The 18,237-nt window shown below is 38.9% G+C and overlaps 1 protein-coding gene and 1 long non-coding RNA gene across 8 annotated transcripts; both read right to left on the reverse strand.

Moving 5' to 3' along the window:
* Positions 1 to 7,437: 7,437 nt before the first annotated feature.
* On the reverse strand, positions 7,438 to 9,567 carry LOC115662637 (proline-rich receptor-like protein kinase PERK3). Its single transcript, XM_056307756.1, has 5 exons — positions 8,956 to 9,567; positions 8,701 to 8,787; positions 8,519 to 8,589; positions 8,311 to 8,387; positions 7,438 to 7,713 (listed from the first exon to the last, which is right to left on the reverse strand). The coding sequence occupies exons 1-5, from the start codon at positions 9,509 to 9,511 to the stop codon at positions 7,458 to 7,460; spliced, it is 1,047 nt and encodes a 348-aa protein (XP_056163731.1). The 5' UTR covers positions 9,512 to 9,567; the 3' UTR covers positions 7,438 to 7,457.
* Positions 9,568 to 9,786: 219 nt separating this feature from the next.
* On the reverse strand, positions 9,787 to 15,029 carry LOC115662635 (uncharacterized). 7 transcript variants are annotated; one of them, XR_008815725.1, is made up of 7 exons: positions 14,716 to 15,029; positions 14,472 to 14,640; positions 13,669 to 13,754; positions 13,488 to 13,558; positions 13,113 to 13,320; positions 12,871 to 13,017; positions 9,787 to 9,803 (listed from the first exon to the last, which is right to left on the reverse strand). It is a non-coding gene; the product is annotated as an uncharacterized LOC115662635 (long non-coding RNA). The 7 variants fall into 7 exon arrangements; XR_008815724.1 differs by lacking the exon at positions 9,787 to 9,803 and adding an exon at positions 12,251 to 12,324; XR_008815723.1 differs by lacking the exon at positions 9,787 to 9,803 and adding an exon at positions 12,251 to 12,353.
* Between the last annotated feature and the right edge of the window lie 3,208 nt (positions 15,030 to 18,237).

The raw sequence follows: 18,237 nt of genomic DNA on the forward strand, positions 1-18,237 counted from the left end.
TTGCAAAACAACACATAGGTTCCCTGGTCAACCCTAATATCACCTCTAATTGAGTAGGTTCCAGGCTTCTGATAAGGAGCCGGTCCGTTTTGAAACCGATCGCCCTTGATAACGAGCGGTTACAATCCAAATTCAGGAAATAGAAGTTCCTCGAGGACCTAAATCGTGTAGACTACAGAGTAAGTAGAGATCAGCCAGTACCTTAAAATCTAATTAATTTGGGTTCCGATGCAGCAGGTCAGGATTAGGTGGCTCTCTAATCTTTAAAAAAAAAAGAATTTCCTCCAATCTTATTCGATCTCTGACGGTAGCGGTTACTCCAAGTAAAAGGCGAAACAGCTGGAAACAAACGAGTGACAATTTGTCCACAAAAGGATGTGGACACTTTCCCCCACCCCCTACTAAAATACATGGCAAGTGCTCCAACTTGGTTCATATTCTATTAAAAGCCAAACCACGTGCAAAGTATATTATAATCTATTTGAATTATATGTGTTAATTTCTTTTGACCAAAAAAAAAAAAAGGGGGTTAACGGTGCTTCACAGCACCGAATTCGTTAGGAGAAATAATCTTAATTACTTAATTCTCTTTGCGTGTGAACAAGGGTCTGATTGGAAATTTAAAGATATTTTAAGTGTCAGTTTGAGAATGATGCGAACTTTGGCGGTATGCTCAGGTATTTGGTTACCTGCAATGTTTTTTTAGAGATATTTAAGCATTAGTTAATAGCGCGTCTCGAGTCAACTCTCATGTCTAGCGCGTTATCCTAGGTCTGGCTATCAAAATACACTGCTTTCCGGGAAATTTGTTTTATTTTGTGCGTGGCACGTTAACCATTCGAAAACACTTCAAACTCAAAAGGAAATGTATCAACATTTTCAAACCGAAAAAGAAAAAATCACTTTACCTTCCACGAACACGTTAAAAACAATGGTAATCTTAATCATATCATTATGTTACGTATCAAAATGTGTCTCTATTGCTATGAAAGAGAGTCTTTTAGATAGCCATGCTTCAAAAGTATTATGATATTTAATTGGCATTTTCCTAGAAAAAAAATATTATACTGTCATAATATCTTATCCCAATTACAAGATGTTTAGAACCCCCAATATTGTAAATTTATAATTGACAAGAGTTACCATTAACCTATTTTTTTTTCCTTCTCTTTTACAAAGCAGTTGAACATGACATTTCCAGATGTGCTTTGCAAGGAAGAAGAAGGCTTTGATCAAAAGAAAAACAGAAGGCGAAAAAGAAACCCTTTTTCTAAATAAAGAAAAAAATTTTGACCAAAAAAAATAAATAAAGAAAAAGCTATCGAAATCCTTCGGCTTAATATCACAAAAAACTTCAAACTATATTCGATATAACACAAATGTTCCGAGCTTTTTTTGTGTCATGAACAAAAATCAAACTTATACATATGTGATATATACCTTGGTATAACTTTGAGATATTTTATGATAAAAAAAAAGTTGGGGGCATTTGTGTCAAAGCAGGTATATATTTGGGGGTTTTTTGTGGTATTTGCCCAAATTCCCCAATTATTTATTTTCCGGGCAGTTCTACTATAATGAGTGATTAAAAGACAAGAATGCCCTCCGGTCTATAATTCCCAAGCTTCTCGAGAAGACTGCTTCAAACTATACCTAGTGAAGGCACATTCGGCAATTGGAAGTCAAACTTCTCCGCCTTGGAATGGTTCATTGGTCAATTTGCTGGCCAATAATATTAATTACTTATAAAAAATTCAGGGGAAAACGATTTTTTTTTCCACCAATTAAAAAAGAGGGCTCTTTGTGTTGTAACCAGGAAACATCTGCATTATTTAGCATGTCGCCGTATCGAAATAATAATAATAATAATAATAAATACAGTATCAACTGTGCTGGCAAAAACACACATTATTTTGATATTTTTTTAAAAAGAGAATTTATAAAATTATTAAATGAGAAAAAGAAAACAGGGAGAAAATATTTCAAACGTGTAAAAAAAGCTGCAGGCTGTCTGACTTTGACGTAGGTGGGGACCACGAGAAATTGCACATGGCCATGCTATTGTGTATTCTCTCTCTCTCTCATAATTAGAGGCATGACATTCGCCCTTTTGACTGAAATAATAAAAGAAAAAAAAAGGAATAATAAAAGAAATAATGATAATGATAATGATAATTATTATTATAATTATAATAAAGGAGATTCTAGGTTAGCTCGATCCAGCTATATGTTTCAGCGTATTAGCAAAGAGCGCCAGAAAAGGACAAAAGCAAAAGGGCAAAAATTAATTTTCGATTTATTTAATCAAATGACATTAACAATTTTAATATCTTAAAGTTCGCTTTTGACCGCTCTATGAACATGAACTAACGGATGCAAAGCCACCCCCCTAAATGCTTTTCAAAGTCGCTTTTTAAGATTAAGGGTTTTTCTGGCCAAGGTGGTTCGTCTTTTTTGCGTGCTCGGCGCATCGTGCTTTGCAGCGACACGTGGAGAAACAGAGCCGATCGCATGTGCATAGATACTGTTGCACGAGTTATTGATTAGCGTCGGCTATTAGGCTTTTAATTCATTGCACGAGCTTTTACGTTTCTTATTTCCCGACGTCGAACCAATTCTCTCCTTTCTACATCGTCTGTGCAAGAGAGAATGTATCATATTGCTTTTATAGTGTTTGCCGAAATCCCATGCACATGTGGTCCTCATCTTCGCCTTATGATTTAGACCTTTTGAATTCGTAATCTTATGAACGTGTACTCAAAGCCCACTAATCAGTAACTCAGAAGTAAGCTACTATTTCGCATATTAAGAAGTAGTTACCTCTATTGCTCTTTGAGCTCAAATCCTACTATTTCAAATCCTAAAATAAAAGTAGCTACCTAATTGCTAGATCTGTGAAAATGAGTCACAAACCCATTTCTTAATTCATATTTGATGGGTTTGGCTATTATATGAGTTTTTTATATTAAGTAAATGAGTCATAAATAGGTTTAAAATGGTAAGGCTTAAAATAATATAGGTATTAAATGGGTTCACAATTTACTTAGACCAACTTATCTCCATGACTCTCTCTTCACTATTTTTCGCCCTCACTCAATCTTGCGCTCGCTTACTCCACACTCTCACCTTAATTTGGGTATGAATTTCCCTAAATTGGGTTAAATACGTATGGGTCGGGGTCGAGCATAAGTTGGGTCGTGTATTGGTTGCGATGTTTGATTGCATGGATTTATGTCAAAATGGGTTAATTTAGGTCAGATCATTTTCTACCCGATTCACCCATTTCACAAGTCTATCAATTTCTTTAGGAAATCCAAACATACTTGTGTTGTCTTCCAATGATATGACTCCATTTCCACGAGCCAAAGCCCTGATCTGTTCTCGCCAGTCACGTAGACAAATTTGGGTAATCAAGTCACATGGGCTACCGGGCTAAAAAGAACAATTCGGACCACCTTGGGTTCATTAACGACATGAATTAAGCAAAATGGGCCAGAAGATGTGCTCGAGCCCAATTTTACGCTTTGCGATTTAAGGCCCAAATTAAGGCGGTTTTTGCGATACTATGGGCTACAAGAAGGACAAAAAGGGTGGCCCATATAACTGCCTATAGCCAGGTAGTAACTAATCCAAGACATGTTTAATTAGGATGTTCCGGAGAGTTTTAACTTGATCGTACCGGAACGAGGCTTGTTAAAGAAGGTTTGACCAATCTCCTAACCCTTTTTCTAGCAGGTTTTGTGTCAATTAGCATCCGCACAACACGATAACTTATATTGAGTCCATGTCATCATGATATGTTGCAATCTATTATCGACCGATGTCCCCACGGCATGTCAACCATGGATTCCCACATAGCAAGATTTCTGTCTCCCAAAGCAATTTTTTGATTGAGAGCTCAAAGCTTGCATATTGCCTATAAAAATGTCTCGTCCTCCAACTGCTTCCAAGAGCTGAACGTCACTCACCTGCGATTTGGCATCGAGTAGGCTAGAGACGGCTGCTCATCCTATCATAGCCTCTACTTTGTTCCGCTTATTCTTATTGCTCACATGCAACACTAATAACCTTCCCTCGGTATGAGAAATTACATGCCCACTAAGGAGTGCGCTTGGTTAAGCTTTTCCAATAGACTTTTTGGCCCTCTAAAGTCCCTTGAGAAAAAAGTTAGGACGTTTGGTTAATTTTTTTGAACCACTTTGGGAAAATACCAACATTTGACAAAGCTAAAAGCCTAAGATAAGTCCCCACCTGCTTTGGACTTTCAACATTTTCGGAAGGCAACTTCTAAGGTTAATGAGTTTTTTTTCTTCCAAAATTGCCCCAACTAGTATTTTCATATTCTAGTCTTGCCCTTGCATGCGACCGTTCATCTTCTCCGATCGTTGAAGTTTTGGATTTCCGCGCTTGGGTCTTCGCCTGGTTCATCTTCTCCAATGTTGCCTTCACTTTGCAACTGTTAGACGAGATCCGGAGGTTGAGCGTCAATGATGGTCGAGCGTTGTCAGTGGTCAAGAGTTGATGGTCGAGTGTCAAGGTGACCCTGGCGTTGCTGCGCCTGGGTTGCGCGACCTCTAATCCCTCTCTAGGGCTCACGGTGGCCCCACGAGCCCTTGCCCAAGCCCTTGGAGACAATGAACAATAGCACTCTTTGTTTTACCTATTTTTTAAAAAAATTTAAAGTTACTTTTGCAAAAAATCACACAAAAAGTCAAAACAAATACACCTTGAACTAAACATCTCTGGGAAATGACTTTGCATTTCAATCATTTCCCCAAATCTCAACCAAACATAGCCTAGTGATCCTCTACACCTGTCACTTGGCACGTGGCACCCGATCTTGTGAGGATTGCTCGCTTATCCTCTCACTCCCTATCTGACTCGGTCCAATCAACACTATTTACTATATATGTTAAAGATGGTTGTAATCCTAGTTCTATTAGCATCTTATATATCAAAATGTGTCTACATTGCTACGAAAAGGAGTCTTTTCGATAGCTAAGCTTCAAACATATAATAAATTTAAAATTGACATTATCCTAGAAAAAAAGGTTATACAATCATATCTTATCTCAATTACAGGATGTTTAGAAGCCTATATTACAAATTTGTAATTGACAAAAGTTACAATTAAGCTATTTCTTTCCTTTTTATAAACTAGTCCAACGGGACATTTTCATACGTGCTTTGCTCAAAAGAAAAAGAGAGGGACCCTTTTTTGCTCCAAAGAAAAAAAAAACGCTATTAATTCTTCAATTATTTATTTTCCCGGCAGTTCCACTCTAATAAATGAATTCAAAGACAAGAATGCCCTCTAGTCTATTTAGAAGCTTCTTGAGAAGATTGCTTCATCTATTCCCATTGCATGCACATTCAGCAATCAATGAAGGCTGATAACTTCTTTTGAAGTCAAACTTCACCACCTTGCAACAGTTCATTGTTGAATCGGCTGGCCGATATTAATTATTTAAATTTAAGGGAAAATAATTTTTTCACAATTATAGAAAAAAGGGCTCTTTTATGTTGTAACCAGGAAACATCTGCATTATTTTTGCATGTCGCCGTATCCAAATAATAATAATAATAATAATAATAAAGAGAGTATTACCTATGTTGGCAAAATATACATAAATTTAAAGTTAGAAAAAAAGAATATAAATAGGATAAGAAATGCGAAAAGAAAACAGGGAACAAATATTCAAAATCAAAAAATTAATAATAATAATAATAAAAGGAGATTCTAGATTAGCTCAATCGAGCGGAATGTTTCAGCATTTTAGCAACGAACCCCGGAAAAAAGCCAAAAACAAAAGGAAAAATTAATTTTGATATATTTCATCAAATGACACTAACAATTCAATACCTTAAACGGGCTTAAAGTTAGCTTTTTGACCGTTCTATTAACATTGTACTAACGGATACGAAGCCATTCCTTAAATGATTTTTAAGGGTATATTACATTTTTGGACGAGGATGAGAGCTCTTGCCATTTCGTGCGTTTGGTGCATCGTGTCGCGGTGAATGATGCATGGAAAATCAGAGCCACCGTACATGTTATGGATCAATCTCTCTCACGATATGCTTTTTACTCCATGTGCGAACTTTCGCTTTCCTCATTTTCCGACGTTGACCGGTTCTCTTCTTTTTATCTCGTTTGGGCAAAGAAAGAGAAAATATTTTAGTGGTTGCAAAGCCCCACCACGTCAGCGATAAAAGATAAGAACTTGATTTTTCTCTTTTTCCTCCATCACGTAGGAGCACCCCCGTCTGGCCCTGATCTCCGCCCCTTCCGGCAAAGCTCGAGGTTGGCTCCGTCATTCTTGAGGTCGACCCAAGCTACCCCTCCGTCATTGCTTGCAGTCGGCTCCGTCGTCACTAGCCCAAAGTTGGCCTCGACCATGGCCAACACTAGCCCAAATTTGGCCTCGACCATGGCCGACAACCAGATCTACAGAGAAGTGTGAGTTGGGGAGGAGGAAAAAAAATTGGATTTTTATTTTTTTATTCCAACTCGGAGTCGGAACGTGTCGTTCTATTATTGGGTATAGATAAAAAATGCACGCCGCATCAACGATTAACGTAATGCTTTGCAACCATTGAATATTTTCCCACAAAAGAGAGGATGCATCGATATTGTTTTATCAATTATAGTGTTTGCAAAAATCTTATGGCTCGTCTTCACCGGCACCGGCACTTTGCCTCAAGATTCTAATGAATTTGCCACCCTCCGACCCAAATCTCATATCATTCACCGTTCAACAAAAAATGGGCTACAAATAAGAGGCACGTTGAAGTACACGATAAGATTGTAAAGTAATTGCGAGATAAAAGACATTATATTGTTCATACAACATTTAGGGAGGTTCTATTCCCCGTCAATGAAAGAGAGAATATTTCGAGATACTTAATTTGAATGTGATTTACAAGCCTTTAAGTTAATACCACAAAAATCTCCAAATTGTGCATTACTATGATAAAAATCCCTGAACTTTTCGAGGTTAAGGCTGGTGCCGTGGTCCGGCTTCCACGTCAACGTCAGGGGGTCCCATCATCAAATTCAGAAAAGAGGTAGATCTCCTTCGAGGGCTCGAACAATCTGCTCAATTTTTCAAAAGCTCATCGTCGGAATTCCTATTTCCACATAGCCTAACAGATCTTAAATGAACTAGACATGAGTCACTGAACAAAAGGAACCGTCATTAGTCATGAATGTAGCGAGGGGCATCTATGAAAGAAAGATTAAGCTCCAGGTACTAAAAATATTACCCTACTCATTCTCGGTCGACGCCCCGCCGAACGACGCACGCAAGCGGCAGCGCATTCCACCATGCGAGCCATCTCACTGTCGTCATAATTGTTCTGCAGCTTACGATCAACAAATGAGCGGAAGTTTCGTCCTCTCAGAGCTCGTGTGAGCCGAGGCCTCATCTGTAATGACCATTAACATTGATTCTGTTTCAATATTGCATTTGCATAACAAAAACCACCGATAAATTAGATCCACTCCAGGACCCAAGAAAAAAATGACGGGTAGCTTGGGCTATAATTGTGAACTTGAGAATTGCATGACTTACCAGAACGACCAGATCATCATCATCACTATAATCCCCAGGTCTGCGACCAGTGATCAACTCCAGGAGCACGACACCAAAAGAGTAAACGTCTGATTTTTTTGTTAGTTTCCCACTCAATCTGTAATCTGGGTCAACATACCTCCAAGGAAGAACAAAAACTATGCTTCAACATATTTGAGAATAGACATACGGAAATAAGTGTAGTAAAAGTCCCAAAACTTGTCACAAAAGTGCAATTGAGTTCTAAAACTATCAATATACCTCTAAGGAATAACATATTTGAAAATAATCATATGGAATAACCGTACTGGAGTCATAAAACTTGTTTCAAAAGTACAATTGAATTCTAAAATTTTCAAAGTGTGCAATAAAGTCCTAAAACTTGTCCACTTGATACAATCAAAATCCTTTCATGAACTCCGTCCAACTTGACAAACAAAAAAATGCTAATAGGTTTTATGACTTAATTACATCAACTTGACAAGTTTTAGAACTCAGTTGCACTTTTTGAAAATTTTAAGATTTAATTGTACTTTCTTTAGGGCTTTCGGTGCACTTATCCCTAGCTAAACATATTTGAACTGGTCAAGCTATAATTGTGCTTTAACAAATGAAGCACAAGATGGACTAGCGAGCAATGGCTCATTTCACAAACATTTGGAAACATCTGAGCCAGATTAATAACCGGCTCACATCCCAGTCCTCTGAATAAAACGACAAACGGAGCAAATCTTACCCTCTCGTGCCCAACACTCTGGTATACTCATGACTCCTTGATTCAGAAGTCCATTTTGCGAGTCCAAAATCCCCAATCTGAGAGAGGAAGACCATTCAGAATTCAGAGGGAATTCAGAGGGGGTGCAATCTACTAGATCTGAGAGTTAACCAATTGAAGCTGGAAATATCAATACGGACTCTTAAATTTATCAATTAAGTTTTTTTACCATTGGCTCAAAATCAACGTCCAAAAGTATGTTATCTGCCTTGATATCGCGATGTATGATATTAGGATGACCTGCACAAGGAATGTTTCTCATGTACACAAAGAGCAAGGCTCTAGGATTCATAGTTTTAATCAACTATTGATTCAATAAAGATGAAAGGTAAAGGTACGTCTGAAACTTACAATCCTCGTGAAGATATGCTAGTCCTTTGGCAGACCCCAAAGCAATTTTCAGTCTAGTTGGCCAATCTAGGGTCGGTCGTCCCATACCTGCAATGATCACTCTCCATCAGAATCCTTTCCGTTAAAAGGACAAAGCCCCGAGTTCTCTTATTAGCTTTCCCTTTCTTTTTAAATTGGATACCGAAATAAGACTAAAGAAAGAGGGGGCAACATATAAGCTCGCAGCCTAAATTAGTAATGAAAATCCAAACTCACCATGTAAGTAATACCACAAGCTGTTGTTAGGCGCCAACTTGTACACGACCATGCACTCGGACCAGGTTGTGCAGTATCCAACCAAAGACACGACATGCTTGTGATGAACTCGGCCTATTACTTCAACCTCAGTCCGAAACTCGTGCTCTCCCTGTCTGCTCCCCACCTTCAGTCGCTTCACTGCTACCTCTTCCCTGGTGGGAAGGACTCCGCGGTACACGTGCCCAAAACCACCTGCTCCGAGTAGATTTGCCTCTGAGAAGCCACCTGTGAACTCCTGTACTTCGTGAAGAGCGAAAACGCGCATGCCGAAATGGGGAAGACTGCTAGGGGATGTAGAGGAAAGCGCCCTTCTCTTTTTCTTGAGATACATGAACAGAAACATCATCACCAACAGCACCAGCACCAGCACCACGCCAATACTGGCAATCCCAACCTCAAGCCCAGTCGATCGAGACGGAGGAGATGTGGCCAGACAGGGCGGTAGAGGAGATGCCGGGGTGGTGGTGGTGGCTGCCGGCGGTGGCAGCAAGGAGCCCGGAAGTGGGGTTGACATCGAGGAAATGATCGAATGAATAGCAGAAACACATAGACAGAGAGAGAGGGGGTGGGGGGGGGTATATATAGAGAGAGAGAGAGACGGCATTGGCGTGCTTTGACCGTTGCCTTCACCGTTTTCACATCATAAAATTAAGTAAATATCTGCCAATACTAATAACTTATGAATTTCGTACGTGAACATTTTCTACTCCAAGTAAAAGACAAAAAAAACAGCTGGAAACAATACGTCCACAAAGATGTGCACATTTGCCCTTTGAAATATGGCAAGCCTCCAACTTGCTTCATACCTAATCGAAGATTAAGTTCCAAGTTTTTAGTTTGGAATCTACCCATCCTTAAATCGATTAATCCAACTTTTTTTTTTGGTCGGAGATTAATGCAAGTTGAACCACTCCTTTTTTTGTTCCTTCTTTTCTTATCGCTAATTACCCATTACATGTCTATTGGCATCCTTATAACACGATAACCCATATTGAGTTTATGTCATCATGAAATGTTGCAAGTTGCAACCCTCTCATTGACTAACGTCCTCCGGACACATCAACCAAACATGGATTCCCACGTAGCAAGACCAACTTTCTCATTGTAAATAGAAACTAGTACACCCGTGATAAATTTACTCAAAACTAACTTTTTGACCACAAAAAACCTCAAACTGGTACACCTGTGACAATTTTACCCAAAACTAATTTTTTTATCACAAAAAACCCCAAACTGATACACCTATGACAATTTTACCAAAAACTAATTTTTTGATAATCAAAAACCCCAAACTGGTATATTTATGATAAATTTACCCTTCGTTAAATTCCGTTAAATTAAATTAATACCATGAAAAACCACAAATTGATACATCTGTGACAAACGATAGGTAAAACCCCAAACTGGTACACCCGTCAACTATTACGTGTCATCTCACTCAGTAATTTGACAGTAAAATTTAATGAAAACTAACGGAGGGTAAATTTGTCACAGTTGTATTAGTTTGGGGTTTTTGGTAGTCAAAAAATTAGTTTGGAGTAAATTTGTCACAGGTGTACAAGTTTGAGATTTTTCGTGGTATTAATCCTCATAAATAATCCCTCGGTTTATCCCTTTAGGCAATTTTGGGAGTGATTTTGCCATCAGAGAGCTCTGAGCTTGCATATTGCCTACAGACATCTCTCATCCTCCAACTAATTCAAACAACCTAACACCTCTCACCGGCCGGCGATTTAGCATCGAGTCCACTAAATTCGGCTGCTCATCCTTCATATAGCCTTTCTACTTCATTCTGCTTATTGTGATTTCATGTGTGAACCCCACTAGGCCCTCTACGCCTATCACATGGCAAATGGCACCGGAGCTTGCTAGTACTGCTCGCTTATTCCCTTGCTTCCTTTCCAACTCGGTCCAATTGACGTTAATTACTATATGCAACACTTTCAAATTCCATCAAAACTCGGTGCAAATCTTTCCATCCATGATATTCATTGATTCAATTTTTCGAATTTTTAATTGGCTATCATGTATATTTTTTGACCTTAACTTCTCATTCTTTAGTAGTCTTTTTGTTTCTTTCACGTAATTTGTACTTGGGAGGAGGCCGCAAGAGTCTTTGACGTCTAATAACAGAGCTTAAATTTGATTACACCTAAATTTTTTCCTTCCAAGATTAACTCTTCACCCCCATATTTTCTCACATTCACAAAAACAAATCTTTCTCGATGGCTACTCTCATTAAACAAATCATGATACCCTAGCAAACTTCCTTCTTTACTTCACACAAGATGACCGGGAAAATTACCAAAAAAGTTATAAACCTATTGCAATTGTGCCAATTCAGTCCTAAACCTTTTTTTTTCGCCAATTCAGTCCTAAACCTTTTGCAATTGTGCCAATTCAATCCATCCGATTACTTTTGGCCGGCCAACACTGACGTGGCAATTTTTAAATATTATTTTTTATTTTTTTCAAAATTTTTTTATGTTTTTTTACATTCTCTTATTTTTTTTCCTATATTCTTCCCCAATCGCCAGTCTGGTCCGGCGACCGGCGAGGGCGAGCCATGGCGCCCTCGCCGTGACCGGGCGAGCTCGACCTCACCCAGCGACGGTGAGGTCTCGCCAGATCCACCCTTGCCGTTGGCGGGTGAGCTCGACCTCGCCCACCGATGGCGAGGTCTCGCCAGATCCACCCTTGCCATTGGTGGGCAAGACCTCGCCCGGCCACGGCAAGGCTGGCCCTCACCAGGTTCAGCCTCTAGCCGGTTGCCGAGGGAAGAAGATAGGAAAAAAAAATAAGAAAGAGAAAAAAAGTAATAAAATAAAATAAAATAAAATTCGAAAAAAATATTTAAAAATTACCACGTCAGCATCAACCGGACGGCTAGCACCAGCCAGCGTCCATGTTAGCTCCGACCGGCAAAAAATGGCCGGATAGACTGAATTGACACAATTGCAAAAGGTTTAGGATTGAATTGGCAAAAAAAAAAAAGGTTTAAGACTGAATTAGCACAATTGCAATAGATTTATGACTTTTTTGGTAATTTTCCCCAAGATGACCCATCTCTCTTCTTAAATAGCTAAAGCAAGTGTGAACAAGCCAAGATTCCTCCCTCAAGAAATCATAAACCCTAGCAAACTTCCTTCTTTACTTCACACAAGATGACCCAACCGTCTTCTTGAATAACTAAAGCAAGCGTGAACAAGCCAAGATTCCTCCCTCAATAATTCATAAACCATAGGAAACTTCCTTCTTGACTTCACACAAGATGACAAACTTCCCTGTTTACTTCACACAAGATGACCCAACCCTTTTCTTGAATAGCTAAAGCAAGTGTGAACAAGCCAAGGTTCCTCCATCAAGAAATCATACAATATTTTCAAATCAGCATATTCCAAGAAAAGAGAAAAGAAAACAAACCCATAATTTCTTTTACGCTTCCAATTAACATGACAGGAGTGTATATTCCAACTTTCAATTTCAAAGCACAAGCCAAGACTTCTGTCTTATTTTAGAGACATTTTCCTTTTGGTCTTCCCTTAGACTTTCTATATTGACAACAACAAGAGACCGATGTTGAAACATGTATCATCTGAAGAGGGTTCGTTCTAGTCACCCTTTATCATTCGATATCTTTCTTTCTTCGGTCCATAACTATATTACGCATGATCTCATCTTATAATACCTCAGGTGCTAATGGAACTATTTTAGTGAATCTCTTGCATTTCATTTCTGTGTCTCTTTGTTCCCGTTCTCTTCATCTAAGTTCTCGACCACATAACTTTTTGTCGCATCGTCCCTCGTAAAAATTCTTAAAACCCAAGAAAAGCAAATGAAGGGAGATAATTTAATCATTGAATTGTCGCGCACCTCGTCTCAGTTCTTGAACACGGCATGCAAGAAAGATATCATGTCCGTTTTGGTGGTGAAGTGAATCAGTCCAAAGATGCCCTTCAACTGTTGCTGCCATATCATGATGGCAGTCCCACTCATGATACCGACGATTGAATCCCCAGTCTGATCATAAATTTGCTGAAGAAAGGAGAGAGTTTAGTTTCTTTGGTGATTAATGGATTAAAGGAGAAAATTTGTGCGATCACTCCTATATATACCTTAGGAACCCTAAGACTGACTGGAAGATTCCGGTGAAGAGAGTGGCTGTGAAGATCAAGTGGAGATACAATTTGGGGTCAGTGTCCGCAGACACTTTCTCTTGAATGGTCGCAGCTAGAAGCATTGAAGCTGCAGCCACGGTCCCGATTGCTATGTGCTTTGAGCTCCCAAAGATGGCGCATATAATTGGCGGTACAAACCTCGAATCTGCAATAAGTCAATATTTTAAGTCGAAACATGAAGATTTGTGAAAACAATGACATGGTTATTATACTTTCAAATGCGTGAACGCGATACTTGCACTAAGAGTTAACCAATTGAGGTCGGAAATATCAACGCGGACTCTTAAGTTTATCAAATAAGTTTGTTTTTACGTTTGCCTCAAATTCGAAGTCCACAAGTAAGTTAGCTCCCTTGATATCGCGATGTATGATCTTAGGATGACCTGCACAACGAATGTTTCTCATGTATACAAGAGGAAAGCTCTAGGATTCACAGTTTTAATCAATTATTGATTCAATAAAGATGAAAGACAAAAGTTTATCTGAAACTTACAATCCTCATGAAGATATGCTAGTCCTTTGGCAGACCCCAAAGTAATTTTCAGCCTAGCTGGCCAATCTAGGTCGGTCGTCCCTCTCCTGCAACGACCATTTTCCATCAGAATCCTTTCCATTAAAAGGACAAAGCGCCAAGTTCTCCAACTAATTTTCCCTTTCTTTTTTCTCATAACCCCAAATACTAATTTGGATATCAAAATAAGACAATAAAGACGGCCTTTGATTGGTTTTGGGAGAAAGTTTTTTAAGAAGATGTACAGAACTTTAGAGTAAGGGGGTCTTTCGAAATGGGTTTTGTGTTTGGTAAATTGTAATTTAAAAGGGCATTGAAAAGTGGTTTTAATTTAAAAGGTAATTGAAAAAAGCACACTTAAAAAGAAGTTTTGCTACCTTGGCCGGCGAGACAGGTCTAGATCGCAATCCTCATGAAGTCTAGATCTTCCATATTGGCAGGCCTCTATATACGGTCTACATAGTCTTATTTACAAAATCAGTGGACGTAAGCAATATGGTTTGAAATTTAGATCTTTTCCGTTATGGATTGAGATCTAGATCCTTCCCAGTTAGAGGTAAATCGGCGTCTTTAATTTAGTTTCTCTGAGTAGATGATAACTAAGGGGGCACCATATTCAATGGCCACTTTAATTCGTGGACGACATAGGATATCTACCTAGACAAATCAAAGAAATTCTAAGTTTCACAATGAGGAAAAAGAGTCAGAGCAAGATAGATAAAAAAAATTTTAAAAAAAATCCTCTCTCGCCACAAAATACCAACACCCAGCCACTACCCCGTCACCTTTAATCGCTAGCTCCACATCTGCCACCCACTGCCGCTTGCCGCTGTCATCAACGTTGGTGTTGTCTCATCCTCTGTCGCTGGTGGGGTTCGGTCGAACTTAGCACCAGATCTAGCTCGCCGGCGAAACAACCTTTCGCCGGCGACTGTAACACGAAGTGAGGCATTTCTGAAACTTCGAAAACTTAGCAGAAGGCAAAATTTACAAAGAAAAAGAACATATCAGTACACCGAAAATGCTAACCTGTCTTAGGCTAAGTGCCACATCGTATTTTCTTAAAAACTCCCCAAAAAGATTGCAGTTAGAAGGTCAAAGGCTTTTTTGACAGAGCGGTTGGCAAAGGCAGCCAAAGAAAGAGGGGGGAGGGGGGCTGGACGGGTGGTGGATCATATAAGCTCCCAGTAATATCGGTGCTGAAAATCCAAACTCGCCACCATGTAAAGTGGAACTCCAAGGTGTTTGTTATCCAACCAAAGACACGACATGCTTGTGATGAACTCGGCGAACCTTCAGTCGCTTCACTGCTACATCTTCCCCCGGTGGGAAGGAATCCGCGCCCAAAAGCCCCCCATCTTCTCCGAGTAGATTTGCCTCTGCGAAGGCACCGGTACTCCTACCATTTGGCATGCTGCATAAACCAGGAGCCCGGGCTCCTGGTCTCTGGCTCCTGGTTTATGCAGCATGCCAAACTTTTATGACCCCACCATTTAATCGAGATTTCCTCACGATTAAAATCGAGAGCGACATCTCAGGATGTCGCTGAGACTTCCTCACGATTAAAATTTATCCTGGTTAAGACTTTTCTTCCTCCTCTTTATGACTTTTCTTAAAAGTCTTGACCAGGAGGAAGAAAAGTCTTAACCAGGATCAATTTTATTAAAAGTATTTATTATTTATTATTTTTTTAGTCAGAAGGCGCATCCCAATTTAAACTCAGACAAAATTCGGCTTTCGTATCATGTTAGAAAACTCCAATCTAAAAAATTAAATTGATCGTGTATATAAGAAAATACATTTAAATTTTATAAATAAGCGATGTAGGTTATTAGTAAATGCATTTAGTGGGGAATCGGTTTTTCAGGGACAAGTTTGAATATTTTCATATAATTTAAAGGTTAAATTGAGAATATACAAAAAATTCAGAGATTCTGCATTACACATTAAATCAAAGTTCAAAAATCGCATTATGTATTGAGCCAAATTTCAAAGATTATTTATATTATTTTTCCTTAATTAATTTGAGCTCGGATGCAGGTCAAGATTAAGTGGTTCTCTAATTTTAAATTTTTTTTTTCAGCCATTCTGATTCGATCTTGACGTTAGCGGTTGCGTCACGTAAAAGGCAAAAACAGCTGGAAACCAACGAGAGGCGATATTTCCACGAAGATGTCGACATTTTTCCCCCACAAGACATGGCAAGTCCTCCAACTTGTTGTCACTCTTTTATTAAAGCTAAATAACATGCAAAGTATAATATAATTATTTGAATTAGATGCGCTATTTCTTTTGACAAAAAAAAGGATTAACGGTGATATACAGCACCGAATTCGTATAGAGAAATAATCTTAAATTCTCTTGAGTATGAATAAGGGTCTAATTGAAAATTTTAAGATATTTAAGTATTAGTTTGAGAAAGATGCAATCTCTAGAGATATGCTTGGGCATTTGGTTACCTAAAAAAATTACGATTCTTATTTTTTATATATATTTAAGTATTTGTCAATAACCTATCTCGAGTCAACTCTCGTGTTTAGCAAGTAGCCAATATCTGGATATCAAAATGCACTATCTAGCAAGAAATTTGCGGTTTGGAAAATAGTTGTCCTCTCTTGCATTGTACATTAACAATTCGAGCCACTAAAACAAATGTATAAATATTTTCAAACCAAAGAAAAGAAATCACTTGCACTTTTCTCGAACACGTTAAAAACGTTTGTAATCTTTAATTTTATTTGTATGTTATTAATCGAAATGTGTCTACCTTGCTAGGAAATCGAGTCTTTTAAGTAGTTTTGCTTCAAATATATTATATATTTATAGCTAAATATTATTGTAGGAAGTATCGCACAATCATATCTTATCTCATTTACAAGATGTTTAGAAGCCTACATTACAAATTTGTAATAGACAAACTTATAAAGTGGTCGAACATGATGACTTGTGCATGTGTGCTTTGCAAGGAAGAAGGCTCTGATCAAAAGAAAAAGAGAAGGAGAAAACAGAAACTCCCTTTTTTAAATTAAGAAAAAGCTATTAAAATTCTTCAATTATTTATTTTCCGGGAAGGTGCACTATATATAATAAATGACTAAAAGACAGGAATGCCCTCCAGTCTATTTCCAAGCAATCTCGAGAAGACTGCTTCAACAATACCTAGTGGAGGCACATTCAGCAGTCAACGAAGGTAGGCAACTTCCTTTGGAGTCAGTCAAAATTGTCGGCCTTGGAGTAATTGATTGGTTTGACCGTCAGGTGCGTTTGGTTGGACATTTCCTCGAAAGACGTGTTTGGCGAGATATGACTTTTTATTGAAAATGCTCAACTCAATTTTTCTTCTTTCCAAATTATCCTCATTAATTTTTTAATATTCCAATGTTGCCCAGAAAACATCTGCATTATTCAATTTAAAAAAGGGCACATTCAACAATCGACGAAGGCAGGCAACTTCCTCGAAAGTCAGTCAAACTTGTCCGCCTTGGAATAGGTCATCGGTTTTACGGGCCAATATTAGTTAATTTAAATTTAGGAGAAAATAATATTTTTTTCAATTTAAAAAAGGGCTCTTTATGTTGTAGCCAGGACACATCTGCATTATTTTTGCATGTCGCCGTATCGAAATAAGAATAATAATAAAGAGAGTACTACCTATGTTGGCAGAATATACATATTTTAATGTTTAAAAGAGAAACAATAAATGGAAAAGGAAGAAGAGAGAAAATATTTGAACGTGTAAAAAAGCTGCAGGCTGTCTGAATTTGGCGGAGGTGTGGACCATGAGAGTTGCACATGGCCATGCTATTATTGTACTCTCTCTCTCTCTCTCGTGATTAGAGGCGTGACATTCGCTGTTTCGACTGAAGTAAAAAATGCAAAAGTAAAAGAAAAAATAATAATAAAAAAGAGATGAGATTTTAGATTAGTTTGGATGGAACCATTTTTCGATCGGATCCACTAAGGATGTCAATGGTTCGGTTCGATTCGATTTTAGTGTCTAGAAAAATCGAACCGAGTCGAACCATTTAGATGTGTGCTTGATCCGAACCGAAACATCACACGAACCGAATATGATCCGAACCGAAAACGTGATTCGGTTCGGGTAAGTTCGGTTCGATTTTCGATTTTTCTTTTTGATCTTTTTTTGCACTTCTTCCCTTCCTCCTCCTCCTCGTCTTCTTCTTCCGCTCTCTCTCTTCCCTTCTCTGTGAGACTGTTTCTTCTTTCTTCTTCCCGTCAAGAAGCAGGTCAATTGATGACCCACCACTGAAAGGCCCCACCAGATCACCGGAGTCGGTCATGGACACTCGCGCGGAGATCGAACTTCCGGCGACTGAACCCGCACTAACAACAAAAAAGCGAGGACCGGGACTCGGATGACCCGTTTGGTTAATATCGACCACCACAAACACCTCGGAGCCGCCGTCGCCGGCCCAGGTGGACTCGGTCTCGATGTCGGCATCGGCCGACGAGCTGACGGCCGAGGCCGTGAACAAGCGCTACGAGGGGCTCGTCATGCTACGCCGTCAAGGGGAAGGGCGCGTGGTACTG

Source organism: Syzygium oleosum, unplaced genomic scaffold (genome assembly GCF_021117445.2).
Source record: "Syzygium oleosum isolate NSW1041296 unplaced genomic scaffold, Sole_v2.1 Sole_v2.59, whole genome shotgun sequence".
NCBI lineage: Eukaryota > Viridiplantae > Streptophyta > Magnoliopsida > Myrtales > Myrtaceae > Syzygium > Syzygium oleosum.